At 39.7% G+C, this 19,069-nt stretch overlaps 1 protein-coding gene across 14 annotated transcripts in view; it reads left to right on the forward strand.

Annotated features, from left to right (window-relative positions):
• The window catches only part of EBF3 (EBF transcription factor 3), a 171,892-nt gene that overhangs the window by 131,508 nt on the left and 21,315 nt on the right, over window positions 1-19,069 (forward strand). For all 14 annotated transcript variants that reach the window (XR_013594828.1, XR_013594829.1, XR_013594832.1 and 11 more), the window contains exon 11: window positions 12,796-12,884. Coding sequence is in view for 7 of the 14 variants with exons in the window: in XM_078643494.1 (XP_078499620.1) it covers window positions 12,796-12,884 (89 nt within the window). In the remaining 7 variants the exon portion in view is untranslated. The remainder of the gene's footprint in view (window positions 1-12,795; window positions 12,885-19,069) is intronic.

Consider the following 19,069-nt stretch of genomic DNA (forward strand, 5'->3'; position numbering starts at 1 on the left):
GTGCCTCCTGCACGTTTGCCTCAGTTAGGGGGTCAAAGACAGCTACAACTTGGGTGCAGTGGTCCCCTCACTGGTAATAGGTCAAACTGCACCTTCTGCATTAATGATATATATGCCTTTGATCATCACAAAAACGTTATGGACCCACTTTGAGGTATGGAAATATGATGGTATGAATGTTGTGCTTGAGATTGAAGCAAGGTTATTTTCTTGCAACAAGATACAAATAATGACAGCCACATTTTTCATGTTTCGGCATGACATCACAATTATGATTGGTGGTGTCACATATTATTGAATATAGAGGCATCAAACATGAAGTAGGTTTCGATAAGCTACTTCACGGAAGACTTAACAGAAACAACATCAGCAGTAATGAAAGAGACGTGTCGGATGCTTATTTACAAGTTCTAACCTGTAGTAACTTTATTTGTCATTACTTGAAGGAGCATCTCTAATTTCAAGTTGCAATTTTCATTTGATTTTCTCACCTACTCATATGGTAGAGATGTGAAGCCAGTTTAGTAGGTAAAGCACTAAATTGAAAACGTTTTTTCAATGACAAATCAATATTTACTTCAGTTGAAAAAATAGGTTAAAAGTCTTTTTAATTTTTACTGTAAATAGGTTGTCCTTACTATGTCAAGCATGTTAGTCTCGCTTCAACAAGCAAGACTGCCTTCTGATGGATGATGCATTCTGCTCCTCCATGCCTTTGTGTTTTCCATGCACTCTATAATGCCTGGCTCACTCTGCCGAGTTCTGTGATTGAAATTCATTGCCAAATTTATTGAGAAATTAATGAGAAAACCTGCAAAGTATTGACTTTGAGAGGAAAACACAACTCATCTTGAATGAGGAGGAAAATGCAGCAATAATTTAGCCACTATTGATCTTGCCCTGTCCATGTATTGATCTTCATTTTACAATATTAATTTGCACCTGCGATCAGCTGCAAAGGGAGCTGATTTGATTTCTTTGCACTGTTAATGTGCAAAGCATTAGGTGCTTGTAAGGAATAGTAGCACGAGTCACTTTGGAAAGGATGATTTTGTTCTATTTGTTCCTGTTATTGAAGCAGGCTAAAAATACATCATTTGTCAGACAAAATGTTAAAGGGAAAACCCATCTGAAAACGTATACCTCCTCTTAGCACCGTAGGCTGCATTTCATCCGCGTGCGGAACAATCAGCAACCTGAAATCCCAACCACTTCTCATCATCATGCCCGTACTGGTTCAAAGTTCATGAAATTTCTATGAGCATTGATCTCTTCTCATTGATTTTTTTTTTGCTGCACATCTTTGAAATTTTAATTTCCCAAGCATCTGAATGTCTTATGGATGAAATGCACTGGATAGAGACAGTTGATGATAAAGTGTACAACTTATCATTATTTCAAAGGGTTGAAATGTGGGCAAAATAGGCAATTGCATACTTTGTGTAATGTTTTTGAGGTGATGTGATAAAGGTGGTCTGATAAGCCGACGTATTCAGCAGGGAGTTAAATATCAATTTTGTCTGCAGTAGGCGCACATTTTTAATGTGCCTTTTTATACAGCCATTTCCGAAAGGGAAGCTATCCTGAGAAACAGCAGGACAAAGGAGCATTCCTCACTGCACAATCATTTGCTCACAGCAGTCTTTATCACCTGGTCAAGTTCACCTAGTTACTTACCAGTAGGACATTTAATAACCTCTGAGTGATATAATTGCTATTGGCATCCCCCCACTTGGATGCAGTTGGTTAATGTGTAAACTGCTTGTCAGCAAATAGCACTTTGTCACTGAAATCACTAACACCCTCTAGAGGAATGTCTCTGCACTGAGAAACTCAATTGTACTTTATCTAATTTTTTATTGCACATTGCCACCTCTCGTTGTTGGGTATGGTGAACTAACACTATTCATGAATTAACCAACGTGGATCTGTTTTGGAAAAAAAGGGTATTATATCTTATTTAAGAATCTCCATTTTTAATTGGCACTCCCGCGTCTCCCTAAGAAAAGGAACTGCAGATGTTCTTATTATGTAGTTATGCTGCTAATGTGAAAAACTGCCTCATTACCAGGATCTGTTTGTAGCCAGAAAATTACTGCATTATGACAAATGCATGATTGGGAAGTTACAGGAAGATGATCATTATTGAAATGAAACTGGAACTCGTTTAATAGCTGAAACCAGCAGCTGGAATGAAGCAAATGAATGGCTTCCTGTTTTTATTATTGCAGGCAGGTTTTTCAGTCAGAAGAAAATGTGGGCCAAAATCGAAATCCTTGATTCGCTTGCAAGTTGTAGACTTTCAAGAACAATGGGATTTTAGTGGTACAAGAAGTATGCATAATGACACTATTTAAAACATGGCTACACGGCTGAGCACGATTACTTTAAAGTGCTTAAGTATGCATTGGTCTGACAAGAAGATTGTCTAACATGTACTACATCTCAGTTGCATGGTACCAGACAAGGCGCTGCAAGCACAGACTTTATCACAGTGCAATGTTAGCAGCCTTTACCAATAGCATGGCATTTCTAGCATCACTGACGTCAAACTAAGGGTGGCAAGTAAGAAATAGAAAAAAAAAAGTTCTCTCAGCTTTTTGGATGAAAACGTGAACTGCAATGGTGAATACCAAAAAGGATATTTAATAGAAATATATATATTCGAAAATTGCAATAACAAATTGTAGCACGTTTGCAAGAGGTGAATGACCGTTTGCTGCTTGTCACAGTTCTGCAAATTATTTTTGCAGTTTTATGTAGCATATTTGTATATAGCTCCTACTTGACTCAACGGTATTGAAGCTCTTTACCTACCACCAGTTATATTATACAAGGACAAATGCATATTTTTCGCTATTTTATGCACAAGAAAATGAAACGATTTGCCTGGAATCACAGGATGTTGAGACCATGCCGAGACTAGAACCCGGATCTCCAGTTCCAAAGTCGGTAGCTCTCCCCCACACATCCTGGGGTTCAGGTAACATGAAAATAGACAACAAGGCCAAAGACTGATTACTTTTTTTTTTTGGGTGTTGGCTTTATGAATTTCAGAAAACTTTAACAAAATATGTTATTCACTTTTGTGCAATCTATTATAATGTCATGCGACTTTCATGGATATCTTCTGACATCTCCAAAAACTATGAATCAATGTGGAATCTGATTGTCTCTTAGGTGCTTTCCATTTTTTTCCATCTGTCATTTTTTGAGGGTCATTGACATGCATTAAAATGCGGACTCTTGGTTAACAAATATTCTGATCTTCAGAGGAGTGAAAGATTGTTTTTAAGGGGATAATAGCTACATTTAGACAGTACATGGTGAATATGTATATGTACAAAACCAACATTAGGAGAGAAAGCTTTATTATTACTCTACAATATTTTGCAATTGTATTTCTTAAGAGAATGTATAAGAAAAAATGCAAACGATGATAAACAAGGACCACACACCCTCATTGTATGTCCACAGGTACAGTCACGGGATGTTGTGGAAAGGGACACCCTGTGGTTGCTAGGCATGGTCACAGGCAGTGCCGGCTCGCCGAGGGAGTGCTGCAAGGCAGTGGGGCAGGGTTGGGGAGGGGCAGGGTGGGGGGTAGTGGAGTCCGACATAGGACAGACAGGAGTAAGGTAAGTAATTACATAAATAAAACAATGTACTTTGCATGCGCTGCATCACCAACTCAACGCTGCAGCGTGCACAAGTACATTTTTTATTTATTGAATTACTTACCTTACTCCTGTCTGTCGTATGTCGGACTCCACAACCCCCACCTTGCCCCTCACCCACCCTGCCCCGCAGTACTCCCTGGGCGAGCCGCCACTGGTCACGGGCTATGCTCAGTTTTTCAAAGGGGCAGTTAGTGGGACCAGGGAATACATATTGTATATGTGGAAAACGTAATGGGTCTTTTATAACCACTATTAAATGTGGTGTTTGGCCAGGACTCACAAGAGGTGATGGCTCAAGTGGGTCATAAAGCCCCTCCCTTTCAACAATCTTAATAAATAACATATTATTCCAAGCCCATCCACATTTATGATATCTGCCATGTTGTTTTTTACGTGGAAAATTTGAAAACAAAGCCACTTAACGAGAACCAGGTCACAAGGAGTTAAATCCATGCAGTGAAAAAATACAGTGTATGTGCCTGATTACTTTCCTCTAGGAAGTTCATGAAACAAAGAGACACTAAGCAGTGGTTTCTCAAATTTAGTAAGATATTCTGTGGTAATACCAAGTAGTCTGATAGTTATGTGACTGTATCTTTCTTTGAAATTTTGTTCCAAAAAACATATTTTTGACAACATTTATTTTTATTGAAATGACATGAATATATAGAGATATATTTCCATTTAAATTGTTTATTTCAGATTACAATCCATAAAACACATTACAATTAAAAATAGCATTTCCTATATGCAAGGTTACTTTAACATTTCTGTCAATTGAAAATGTTATTAAAAAATAAATAAAAACACATAAGAGGCAACTAAAATAGAGAAGAAATAAAGGGAGGGGGTAATGACCCTTCAAATGTATATCCTCTTTCTACAGGACAAATGTTGTTGCAATTCCCCTCTGAATCATAAATCATCCTGAATCAGGTAAACCACTACTATACTCCTCTTTTATATAATATCTTTGGTAATACTACCCACCTTTTAATGTATACTATCCAGATACCAAGTCATTTTGGTAGCCTTTAGTTAATTTAGTTTTCTTTATACACCCCTTCTCTTGATGTAAAAATTACAACACATTCTCATGTTGCATAGTGGTGCTTACAGTCCGCATATGCATAAGCTACGCTGCAGGAAGAAATGTAGCCATGGCGACCATAACCACTTCCCCTGTGTCAGATTTCAATATCCTTAAGGCTACCCCAATTGTTCTAACACCTGTAAGGTGACATACAGGAACAATCCACTTCAGACTGGGGTTTTGTAGGCCTAGCAGAAGACTACAAAATGAGCAGAGGTATCAGGACTTTAGTTACACACTGGGAAGAATTTGCTAGAACCAGCATTGGTCCCTCATCTCCCAGTATACTCATATCTATCTATCTATCTATCTATCTATCTATCTATCTATCTATCTATCTATCTATCTATCTATCTATCTATCTATCTATCTATCTATCTATCTATCTATCTATCTATCTATCTATCTTTATAAACATATATATTTCATAATGAAGTTTGTGTTGCTATGAAAATATGTGTGTATCTATTTGTGTCTGTTCACCGAGAGTGGAAATATCAGACAGAACAAAATATGGACTGTGGATGAAAAAGTAAAGAAAATCTTTCAAACACTGTCCACTGATATATTTCTAATAGTAGGCAGATTTCAATTTTTCTGATCACAGCGGCGAGCAAAGTGCCTGCTATCATTTTCTGCTGCCACATTAGCTTTAGCAATCCCAAGTTGAATTGACATCACAGACCGTTAAAATGTTATCTATTGCATTATGATTAATCCCCCAGCACAGTGGCATGACTTAAATATTTAGAATGTTTTTTCTGTTATGCCTTTAATGCATGTAAGGTAACAAGATTAACTTCAGTGCACTCCAGTGCATTTAAATATGTATTCTTTTTGAGCTGTGGGCAATTTCTCCGTGTAGGAATCATGGAGCGTATTTGGTCATGTCAATCCCTATTTGTATGGCCAATTCTGGATATTGGCCTGAATATGATAACAGGATATCTGGTCCTTTCAGAGGTTGTCTGATTGCTTGCCTCATTTGGCATGGTATGCGATTCCCTGCTATTCTAGCTGCTTATTCCTTCAGGTTTTATTGCTGTGTAATTTTCTTATTCTAAAATAAAAGCTCTCCAACAAAAATTACTATGCATTAGGCCGCGGTAGCCTACTCAAATGGATATTAATACAGTTTATCTCTAAAAGGACGAATAATGTATTTGAAAGAGATAAAAGGCCCTCCAGTAAATGAGGAATGTTAATATCTAATGGCATGATTAATAAAGAGAAATTTCACAAGGGAGGCTTGTTTTATGACTTTTGATACAACTGGCTTGTAATCTGACATTTTTAAATGGTATAATTTTGCACAAACGTTCATCTCTTTTACACTCAGTAGTCTGTTGTAGCTAAATTTGAATCAAATCTAAGAAAGCAAATGTAATTAAATTTTGGGGCAATCAGCCTTTGTGTAAATAAGTGCACACGTGGTAGACACACAAAAACATTTGCATGCCAAATATTTCATAGGGAACAGATTGAGAGCATAATCAGAGGTAACTGGTACTGAATTGTATCATTGGAAATAGCCGATGGGAGTCTGCCCTAAAATAAATTTTACCATTGTTTACAACTAGAGTACGAATCTGGTTTATAAATGTAACTTAGGCTGTCATAATGCTCTTGGTGGTATTCCATGTTGAAATATTTAATACACTTAACAAATACTCTCAAATACTTCTGCTCATTGAAGTTCTGGGCGCTGTGTTGAGTGTCTCAGTGGCTCCATGTTTACACCTCACATAGGCTAGTGTTTGAATTGGTCAAACATAATAACTGATTTCGAGCTATGTAATAATTTGGCTTGCCGAACCTAAAAGTAAAACCCATTGCTAAGTTGCATCAGGTATCTCAGGGTTCATGGTTAGCAATTCGTGCTCTTTTGTTAGTAAAAGGCTATAAGGCCTTTCATTACTGGGTTTTGATGAATAATCAGTCACCCAACAGCTTCTGTTGATACTAACACCATTTACAACACCGTGATCGCATTTCATTTTCAGCTTTAGAAATAGGCATTAGGATTAATGGACTCTAGGAAGAATGATTCTTCTGCATCAGACTAGTGATGTTAAAAACATGCAAGTATGTATGCTTTGACTTGATTTGTAATCCGACTTATCTTCTTTATAAAGAAAACCCCATGAACTTCCTTGTGCTACAGAAAAGTAATTGCAAATTATTTCACCTGATGCATATAAAACAGATTGTGCTACCTTACCAATGCATAGACGATAATCTCGAAAGAATATTGGTTTAATAAATATTTTATAGTAGATGACTGGATGGTTATTGGTAGAAATGTAATTGTGTATGCTAATGTTCATGCTCCACTTACAGAGTAGAGCATTTGGGCTCTGAAATGCAGGCAGGTTGTATTCCTGTCCCCTGCCTGCATTGCACGCTGCTCTGCTGGAGCCCTGTGCCAGTACATGACAGCTGTAGGAGAACTGTAGATGCGAAGAGCCTAGATCCTTGCCTTGTTTTCTCTACTTACCCTGACTAGTGGCTACGAATCTTCGCTGCCCAAGCCAGTTTTGGACTGAGATCAAATAGTTTATTAGTTACTGATGATAGTTTAGCTGGAAGTCACTATTACTATATAATATCTGCCATATATATGAAGTCTGTTTTTTATTTATGGAGTGTTTTTACATCTTAAACCCCCTATCACTTGGACTCAGATCACTATGCCAAATCTCTGTTTTTATGTTACCTGTTCTTTGATGTACTCTTTAGAGGCCTTTTTTTCAGTTTATTTGATTAAACAGGATCTACCTTTAGACTATTCTTGATTTGTTGTGTTTCTTCACAAATCAATAATTATTTTAAAAATTGCTTGATCAAACGAATCCTGAGAGATCATTGTTCTACCATCGTCTCATATTCATTTTCTATTCTCGTAGTACAGGACTGCCACATATACTCATTTCCTCCCAAACTTTTGCTGGGGAATACTGTTGTAGTCACCAGTATGACTGTGAAGAGGTCTAAGCCATCATCTCTTATTGGCAGACAGAAAACCACTTGTAATGAAGACAGGCCTATATGGATTGATGAGGCCATGATTTTCCAAGAGGTTAAACACAGAATTGGAATGATGCATCACTGCACACTGTTTAACACTGTGTCAAGCTAACTACTTTTTCTGCCACGTACTGTTTCTGAGCATAAGTGTGTTTGCCTCTGAAGGAAGTTCTGATTGATAATGGGATTCATTAGTCAGTGTTTCTCTCCCAGAATTTGGGATTGATATACTTCTGGAGGAGTGTGGCTCAATGGTTAGAGCGGTCCAAAAGGGGGTGGTGATGGACGGAGCATCTGAACCAATCAAACACTCACACCCAGTCAAAAGATCTGGGTTTGATCCATCACCGTTCTTTAGCCCACTCTGCCACCCCAGTTCAGACATGGCTATATGCAAATCAGTCTGACCCTGTGCCTCCTGGGAACAGTCCAGCCCGAACTGCCAAGCCATGCCTTCCCTGGACCGGAAACAAGCTTCCGGTGACCGGTTTCTGGCATTCCAGCCGTCTTCAGCCCGGCTTGCTTGAATCCAGTGGCAAAGGGAGCAAGGGACTCACGTCTGAGCACACCCTGCCACACTTATGGCGGCCAAAGCGGTACAAAAGGGGGTGGTGATGGACGGAGCATCTGAACCAATCAAACACTCACACCCAGTCAAAAGATCTGGGTTTGATCCATCACCGTTTTTTAGCCCACTCTGCCACCCAGTTCAGACATGGCTATATGCAAATCAGTCTGACCCTGTGCCTCATGGGAACAGTCCAGCCCGAACTGCCAAGCCATGCCTTCCCTGGACCGGAAACAAGCTTCCGAGGACTGGTTTCTGGCATTCCAGCCGTCTTCAGCCCGGCTTCCTTGAATCTAGTGGCAAAGTGAGCAAGGGACTCACGTCTGAGCATACCCTGCCACACTTATGGCGGCCAAAGTGGTACAAAAGGGGGTGGTGATGGACGGAGCATCTGAACCAATCAAACACTCACACCCAGTCAAAAGATCTGGGTTTGATCCATCACCGTTCTTTAGCCCACTCTGCCACCCCAGTTCAGACATGGCTATATGCAAATCAGTCTGACCCTGTGCCTCATGGGAACAGTCTAGCCCGAACTGCCAAGCCATGCCTTCCCTGGACCAGAAACAAGCTTCCGAGGACCGGTTTCTGGCATTCCAGCCGTCTTCAGCCCGGCTTGCTTGAATCCAGTGGCAAAGTGAGCAAGGGACTCACGTCTGAGCATACCCTGCCACACTTTTAGTTATTCCTTGGCACATAGACTCACATCAGGTGGGGCTTAGTCTAGCCAGAGAGCCGTTGCATATGACTAAGGAGAGTACAAGCTGAAGAGATAAGGACTAACCCCTCACAGGCATGTGAAGAAGGCAGTGAAAATGTTACCTACAGGAGCTGAGTGGTTTATTTGCACGAATAAGTATTAGACTGATGTAGTTCTCATTTTTATATAATTATTTAATTCAGTTTACAGATGTGTGTATTAGTTTCACATTATTTACTATGTCCTTTGGTTCATAGTATGCCACACAGTATTCCTCTGGTTGTATGTTTTTTCAACGAACTCCGTTGTAACGCATGCCTTTACCACGCATGCGTTACAACGGAATGCTATTTACACGCCTATCTTATTCCACGTATTTTAGCGTGGTGACGTCACAAGTAAAAAAAAAAAAACGGCCGTTTCCTTCCTCTGCAATGCCGATTGCCTGCACATCACGTCTAAAGGTAAGTGTTTTTTTGGGGGGGGGAAGCCCACCCCCAACCCCCCTTTTTTATATGTACCCTTTACCACACATGCCTTTACTACGTACCTCGTAGTAAAAGTATGCGTGGTAAAGGCTGTCGTTGTAACCACGCATACGTTGTAATGCATGCGTGGTTAAAGTTTTCGTTGAAACGGCCTCGTTGTAGTGGCCGTTTCCCTATTCCTCTGCTGTAGAGTCCCAGACACTCACACACACAAAACAACACACACAAACACACACACACACACATATCATAATATCAGATGTAGTGATTGGATATCCAGTGCTTAAACGGGTTTAACCAATATCCATAACTACAGGAGACGAGAATAGATTCACAATTTACTTTCAAAGAGATATTTTTATAGTTAATTGAATTTCGCTATAGTCTGTCATTTGGTGTGGTTATATACGTTTAAAAATAATTATTTTCAGTATATCTCAGCGACCAACCACAATATTTCACAATCATCAGATTCTACTTAATATAAAGGATAGAGTAAAGTCCGCACATATTAACATGAAATACATTTTTCTTTTTTTCTTTTCAATATTTATTTTTCATCCACGACTTTAGCTTACCCAGGGCTCATTCTCTAATTATCCACGAGGTCAGTAAGCAAAATTGGGAAGAAACTGGGAGATCAATACAAATTATCCCTGAGCAAACCAGTGCTGACAGTTTGAATTGCAGCATATGTTTACCCAAAATCAGGCAATTTATCTTAATATCAACAAAGTAATGCAGTGCAGGTGAAAGGTCAGGCAATCTCTCCACCTCATAATTACCCAGTTCTAAAACAGGAAAGTGGTATTGATTGGCCTGGCTCGGAGTGGGTGGGACGTGCCAATTCCTTGCCCCAGCTCGGCTGGACTGGCAACCCCAGCACAGTAAGGATGTGATTGGATGTATGTGCAGGGCTGTATGTTTATTTTCCTCTCTTTTTCCACATGTTGTTAAGGAGCTATGTGATACATTTTGCATATGGAGAGCTGAGGATAGAGTCAATATGGGTTAACGCTATTATTATTAGTCATTCCTCCTAGTGACAGCTATTGTGTGTAGTACACAGGAGTACTGAGCACTCACACCACCAACTAACAAAAATCTGTAAGAATTCGTAATGCAACTACTGGTGTTTAATTTTACTTTTGATTGCATGTGAAATTCAAAATAAGTGCTTTAAGCTATTGAATAGATTTTCGATTTTAGCCTGGCAAGTGTACTATTAAAAACGGTATGTCTACAGGCAAATGTAGAAAATATTGCACAGTCCACAGCGTCATGAAACAAAATGTTCTTTTCAGTTGATGCTTTTCACCTCTTTCACGTGTTAAGTCTAAATTTAGAAAGGAAAATTTACCTTTATATTGTGAACTATAAATGCAGCAATTTCTTTTCTGTGACATCTGTGTGTGAATATTGCAAGTTATAAAGCCTGTAAAATGTAACTTTACCGTGTCTATCACCTGCAAGTTACATTTGCATGAAATCAATGGTTGTAGGCTCTCCGTCTTCTCGGATCACCTTTCATCAGACCTGATTCTTTAAGTCAAACCATCATTGTGATTAAGTGAAAAGCGGAAGAGGCAGTGACAGGCTGTTCACAAATATCCTATGCCACGATATTGTTCACTAATCAAGAAATGCAGCACTTTCTTTCATCTTTCTAGAAGGAGTCATTTTGTGGAGCGGTATTAGAGACTCGCCTGTCCAAGTACACTAAATGCTTTTGCTTGACACACTGGTGCTGGCCCAGGCAATGGCATGACAAATTGTCCCCAAAGTCAATGCTGACAGCTTCTGATGATTAATGGTCTGATTATGAAGTGGTTTTACACATATAGAATTTACATCACAGAGAGTTAGAAATTTTGCCATGTCACATCCGCCAGGGCACTTTGAAGAGCCTCGCTATTTGCAAAGAAGGGAGGCGAAATCCCAGCAAAAGCCATGTCATGTAAAATCAATATAGCGGATCAATGCTTTATTAACAAGAGAATGTCTCACTTCACATTCCGGAGCAGACCTTTGTCTCCGGGTTGCATGATGGAATGTCAAATCAGATCGCAGGCTTCAACTTTGTGTCATGTTATCGAGTGCATATGTGTGAGCCTCCTTGCATTGATTGCAAGATGCTCTCTCTGTGTGCACAAAAATGGAGCTCTTGTTAGACATGATGACCAGGTTTGGGTGTGGGAGGGGGGTTCTATGTTCATAGTATGACCTGCCCCTTCTTTAGTTCACGTGTGCCCAGCAAACATGCAGAGTTGCCTGGTGCTAATCATGAAATTGCATGCTGCCTAATGAGAGATGGCCTAAATTGCAGGCTGGGTAATGAATAGAAGAAGGCAGCTCTTATTAGTCTCAGAAAACCCCACTGATTTATGTCAGCCATGCACACTGGAGCTGCCCTGCAGTATCTACATCAAGACATCATATACTCTAATAAGTATTTTCGTCTTAACTCGAGTCCTTGGGCCCGCCGGCGCAGTTTTTGTCTGGTTGTGGTAGATTACAGCCCTGTGACTCCTTGTGAAGCTTGTTAAACACAATGTGTGGAGTCCAACTGAGTCCGGGCCGTGAATCGTGCACTCTGCACAGCACCATGTGCACCTGATTTATGACCAAGCACAGTTCATAGTCAAAATTACAATTTGGGGGGAGGGGGGCGAAGATTAATTACTCTTTGTGGCCTGCAGTTTCATGAGGCCAGGGCATTGCAGCCTTAGAATGATAGTGCCCTACATCAGTTTGTAGGCAGCCATTCACTGATTATTAAAGCTCTGCAAGATTAAGTGTTCCTACTGCCTGCTTGGTGCTCGGGCAATATGTTGGACAAAAAAGGACCACAGGGATAAATCTGCAGCTAAGAAATAGCTGGACATATGTCATAATTGCCACTTTCCCATAAATCCACAGTTGGCAGGGAAAGCAGCCGTGATGCACCATTACATCGTGCCTGTCTTGATTGCCATGTGTGGCCTGAACAATTCTATTTCTGCAGTAAAATGGGAAGAAAAAAAACATTTGACGTTTTCTGACTTTGTTTCTATTTTCCAAATCGTTCTTGATTTTGAGAACGGTTTAGTTTCTGCTAAAAAGTAAAATGTCACGTCTAATACTGTAAATGAAATGTAGTTGAACGGTAATGGATCCGTATCACTTTTCTGTCAGCATTTTAGCAAATGGCCGATGAACATAAATTCAAATGAAACTGAATATTCTTAATTATTTTGCAGCGCTAAATGAACCAACCATCGACTACGGTTTCCAGAGGTTGCAGAAAGTCATTCCACGACATCCAGGTGATCCAGAAAGGTTACCAAAGGTCAGTAATAAGGAATTCTATAATAAATTTGCATGTGGACTTTGAGATTGGCTTAATGCTTCCAGCTTATAAGGGTGCATATTATGGCATTTATAGAGGATTTTCGTACAATACACCTACATATAGTAAATAGATCTTGAACACGGTTCTAGTGGTGTAAGGAAACCATAGGGGCCCCGCACGGAAAGGTGAGGGGGCCCCTCGCAATACCCATGCCCTCGAGCTGACAAGCTTAGGAGGCCCCCTTTATGTCTAGATGTCTGGGGGATGCGGTTGTGTACATTATGCCCGGCAGGGCTCACTCACTTTTAGTTGCTTTGTGCGTCTTTCTGTGAAATGGCAGAGTGCATCTACAGCTCTGTGGGCTTCACCTGGCAGCTACGTGAAAAAGTCCAGGTGGCGGTCAGTGTATTTCAAAGAGTCTAAGGAGGCGCTCAGTCTTTTTGAAGACTTATGGGCCTTATGTAAAGACTGGTGGACGGGATGCTCTGTCACAAAGTGGTGGATGTCCTATCTGTCATATTACAAGTTCATTACAGCCTATGGCCTTTTTACTATGGTGGATGGGATATACTCCATTTTTTGACGGCATACCCTGTCCACCAAACTTTAAATAAAGTCAATATCTGATGGAATATAGGTTGTTACTGCAACACAGTGCCACACTGTGCCAGTGTTGGAAGTTAAAGACCCTGGTGGTAGACAATATTTCCTGCATGCTGGGTGAAGTGCTACTGTCACATTACAGAACTCTGTGAATAAGTAAACATATTTTAGATGTCTTAGCTAGTAATTCAGGTGGCCCCTGGCTTATCAGTTGTGCATTATACAGCCATGGATTTACTTACTGTTTTTTAAGTTGACTGACTACACATATTTGTCATTCTTGTGATTTTTTCCAGTAAACTAGATTGGCTATAAAAGAGAAGATGGAACAAGCTATTTTTATAAGGTGTTTTGTGTCTTCTCCACCCCCCCTTCATACAGACCTGCATGTTTGAAGAAACCTCTTGTATTTATCACTTCTATTGATCCAAAATTTTGCTTTCCCACTTTGCGTCTGCCTCGGTGCCTTCTATGTTATAAACATAGGAACTTCTTGTGGAGTTTTGGCAGTTGTCTCTAGAATGAATGAATGATGACATTTATAAAGCACTGGTTTTCACTCCAATGGAGCAATTTGGCGCTGGAAATGGGTAGACTGAGTGTCAGGGAGTGTGGTCTCTAATGTCGCCATGGTCAGATAAGGGATAGGGCCAGACTATCTGGAACTGTGAAGATCCAAATTTTCAGTTTTTTCTTAAACATGGACTCCATCTGTGTAAGTCTCAATTGAGTGGGTAAATAGTTCCAGGCTTTTGTCCTTGTACAGCCATATATTTTCCTGCCTCTGGACTTCAAAAGGAAATGGGGTGGGGGGGGTAGTAGTAGATTTTTCTTAGAGGATCTCAAATTAATTTCAATACCCACAGGATTTTAAACAACTTGAACTGCTAAGCATTTCATATTCCCTGTAGAGTGCAAATTGACTTTAGTTATTCAGGTGGTAGTTCTAACCAAAGACATTCTTTTGGTGAAGACCACCCATATATAACTGTGAGATGTAAAGAAAGCATTACATTTCTGCACACTTCTATAAAAGCAGATAGAAAATTTGGAGGTGCCACATAAATGCTTCTAACTTAGGAGCACCACACAATAAAGGGTCACTCTGCTTCAAAATAGTTGTATGGCATTGCCAAAGTTCTAGATATCGGTTGGTCTTGTCCAAATGTGCCATTATTTACAATACATTGTGGAAAAGATAATATTTAGTAATACTTTAATCCGGTTTCAGTGAGTTCTGAAAACTGGTAACTCTGCCAACAGTTCTCATAATAAAGTATTTATGTCCTAGCTTTTAACATTTATGGATGAAGTATGAAAACATATTTCATTGATAATTGGGCTTTGCTTTGGTCAAATATCTGCACTAGGATTTTCAAGCAGCCCTAGATACATGAAGTCCTAATAAGACATAGTGACGTTTCAGCAACTGTGAATTACACAGCTTGAGACAACTTTTTAGTGATTTCCTGGCAAAACCAACACGGCAATTGATCACGCCCTGATGAACTCCAAAGGCAGTGGTTGAAACGCATTGGCTGTTTCTATGCTACTTTTGTGAAATATAAATGGGCACTATGTACACTGTCTTAACAATGTGTGTCATTCTACCTACGACACCATCTAATGAAATGGTTGATAGCATGTATAATGCATACCATCACATATATTAAAAGAATGCTTAGAGACACATATTTGTTGGCTATTGCTGCTGTAGGATATTAAAACCACATTAGTGTATGTATCTGGATACCAGAGGAAGAAAACGTAAGATACAATAAATTGTATTTAACATGTTTTGTTGTATAAGTTGAATACATTACTGTAATATCTGTAATTGTTTGCAAACTTCATTTTCTAGAATACTGGAATAGAACTCATTGTTGTTTGCAAAAATATTTGTACTACTTTTGTCTACACATTATTTATATACTACTGTTTATGTATCTTAGCTAGTGAAAATGAGGCGTAGATTCCAATTCTCACATTAAGTCAACTCAGTCTTTTTGTCTGACAGTGGTTGTAGCTCTTTTCAACTTTGTTCTACTTTTCTATCTTACAACAATCTAAAAAATTCCAGTTTGTGATGTGTCACAACGCAATTCCAAATTTAAACTTAGCATTATACTGCACAATTTTTTCGGGCATGAGAAGGGCTATTTGGAATAAGAGCTCTAGTTATATTTTCATGCTTTTATCCATTACTTAAAAGTTCGAATTACACTGTTGCAATACCAATTACCCCTGTGTATATTGATTACTTTTTGATGTTTCCTCGCCAATGTCTTTTTGTATTTTTTTTTGGAGGATGATAATCTAAATCCCTTTGAAATGGAATCCAACTGGAAAATGCAGTCACACATACCTTATGTGTATAGAGATATATTTGTAAAAGACGGGCATTGTGACTTTGAAAAGTGAATAGACTTATATGAAAATGAGTTAGTGGTATAAGGTCAACTGTTTACGATTTTTTGGTTATTTAAATTTATTGAAGTATTTTTCTATCATGGAGATTACGGAAGGCTTCAGGTTGCAAATGGAGTACATTTCTTGAAAGAATGGTTATATGTTGCATGCAGGTTTAAAAAAAATAGATTTAAGGGAAATGGTGAGAGCACATGGATGGATAAGGAGGGGCAAGGGTGGATAGTTAGTTTGAGAAGTGAAAGAAGATGGACATCCGTGTATTTTTAGTTTTTTTTAAGTGTACCACGAAAGGAGACAGTGTGAGTCTAAGGGGAAGGCCATGCCGCAGTTATGGGAATTTAGGTTTTGCAATATAGCACTGCATAAAGCATATGATCCTTTGGAGATGTGGATGTTGCTTGCAAGTCATTCTGGCTTGTTCATGTAGATTGCTTTGTAGATTTGCAGTGCAATCTAAGCAGTCTATATGCAGGGGACACTCACAGATTTATTTTAGGGTGGTATGATCTGTTCATATTTCACCATGCACATAGGATGTATTTTAGTGGATTAATACTTTTGACTGTTTCTAAGAAGTTGCTTAGTTCTAACTAAAAGGTTGATTTGGGGCAGAAAAGTTCGCCTCTAAATGATTTTTGAAGGACAGACATAACTAACTAGAAATCACGGTAATTGACTTTAGAAGGAATGTGAAAAGCCATTGAGATTCATATTGGTGATCCTTGTCTGGATCTGTTGCTGGGATGAGAACACCTTCTTTTTTCATAGGATTGAGTTTGAGGGAGACAGTGATATCTGAACTTGGAGAGCACCGTGGCAATGAATGCTGTTAGCTAGTGACACCTTAATGTACAATTGAGTATTGTTGGCATACTAGTTTATTAACATGCCTTGTTGGGCATACATTACACTAGGTTTGTGAATAGCATGAGGGTCAATGTTAAATCCTGTAATATTCCACAAGAGAAGGAGAAGTGTGAAAATCATGGAGTCATTTTGAAGATAATGCTACCAGTCTGATGGTACCCATTTGCAGGCAGCTTTATTGTTGCCCTCACAATAGAAAGGGTTTCAAGCAATAAGCAATCAAAGATGGTTAGTGCTACAAACAGTTAGAGGAGTTCTAGGATGCAGGGGATAGTTGTCATAACCTGAACATTGACAATTTGAGCTGCATTGTGGATGGAGACCAAACAGGCCTCATGTTACTGATAATTATTAAAGTTATTCATGAAGCTATGAGGCAAGTGTCTGCTAAGGGGGTAAAAACATTGATTGGCAGGGTAATAGTTTATCATGGATGAGGTTTGTTTCTTTGAGGAGAATTTTGATTGGTGCTTGGGGAATGTTGTTGATGTTGGGGATACATATGAGAACTTGAGAAGAGTCTATTTTAATGACAGAGGCATGATGGCATGATGAAGTTAATCATCTTAGGTGGCCATTTTTTATGTTTTTATTGTGGAAGTAAGGATGGATTGTCAGGGTCTGTAAATGCACCAAGCTGGAGTACTGCAGGATAGGACATGTGACTTCTACGTGTGGACATTGATACAGTTAATGGCTGCCAATTGTTTTAATTTCTGAATACATTATTGAATAATTTCATTAGATTTCAGTATTGAATGTAAAAATCAGGGAGTAAGTGGTAGTCTAATGGAGTAATTGACAGTTTTAAAGACTACACTGCTTTCATTGCTGGCTTTTATAATGCATTTCATATAGTAGTGGCATTTAGACTTAGTGATGTTATTTTTATTGACTAGGCATCTTGACTGGGTGCTCTACAATGTCGACTATATCAGTTTCAAATTGCATCATCTGATGCCTTTTAGGCGTTGTTGTCATATACGTCTCAATTACACATTTTGTAAATACCCTAGGCTGTGCATAAAATAATCTGAAAAGATGTTCCTCAGCATCTGGTGTCCAAAACATACAGACCTGAGAAAGAACCAATTTCTATTTCAAGTGAAGAGATTCTGTAATGATACAGTCATTGCCAAGTGGTTATCAAAAACAGGAAAAACCTGAAAATCTGTGTATTCTCACAATCCTCTTTTGTGTTCCATTCCTATATACTACTATGGGGTGTATTACGCCACTGTAACAGGACCGACAGCAAGAGATGCGGCGGTCCCACTGTGCTTATCAGGATGCGACCGCCACCATGGCAGTCGCATCCTGTATATTTAACACTGTGGTGGGCGGTGCTGTATTCAGCACCCGCCACAATGTCAAATAGACATGTTGTGCATTTGCATGCACAACGTGACAGGCACCGCGCAGTGCCTGACATGTTCTGCATGCCAATGCAGTGAGGTACCATAGGTACCCCCATGTGCCCCCCCATGTGCCCCCCCACACCCCCAACATCCTGGGGGCCCCCAGCTGGCCCCCAACTGCAATCACTGCATGCCTTTCGCCGCCACGGAAAGGCTGTGTCCCGCCAGTATTATGATATGGACGGCGGTGTCTTGCAGACACCGCTACCATATCGGGCCCCATTTCCACCCGGTCACCTGTGTGACCAGCGGAAAACCGGTGGACAGGCTTTCCGTCCGCCGGGGTCCCCCTCGTCATCCTAATATGGTGGGGGGGAAATGGGTGGTGGGCGGGGAATAATTTCGGCCGGATCGCCATCACCATATGGACGGTGGCGATCCGCCCGACATTATAATAGACCCCTTTCTATCTACTGAGACTGAGCCTGAGCTTTGTTTTTGACTGTTAATGTTCCAGATACTAACATGCATTACATAGATATCACTATCCCAAGAGCTTGCCCTGTGACTATGGGCGACCAGCAACTTAGTGCAGTTGATCAAATGTATTTTGCAAACATTGGCCTAACTCGTCTGCCACACAACCACGCGAGGTATATTTGCCTCTATGTTCTACTACTGATGTGGCCATAGTGGTTCTGATATCCTTAGATGTTTTTACTTAATTAACACAAAGATAATTTCAAATTTCAGCTTGAAAATGTGCATTTACAAAGACGGTCACCCTGCTTTATACCCGCTGCCATGTTAGCGTGTGCTGTCCATAAATTAGATGACCCTCAGGACATTTTCTTTATTGTGTTTGCATCATCTGTACATTTGTGACATTTTCTGAGGCAGAATCCATGCCCCCATTTACTCTAG

The sequence above is a fragment of the Lissotriton helveticus genome, chromosome 5_1, assembly GCF_964261635.1.
Source record: "Lissotriton helveticus chromosome 5_1, aLisHel1.1, whole genome shotgun sequence".
Taxonomy (NCBI): Eukaryota; Metazoa; Chordata; class Amphibia; order Caudata; family Salamandridae; genus Lissotriton; species Lissotriton helveticus.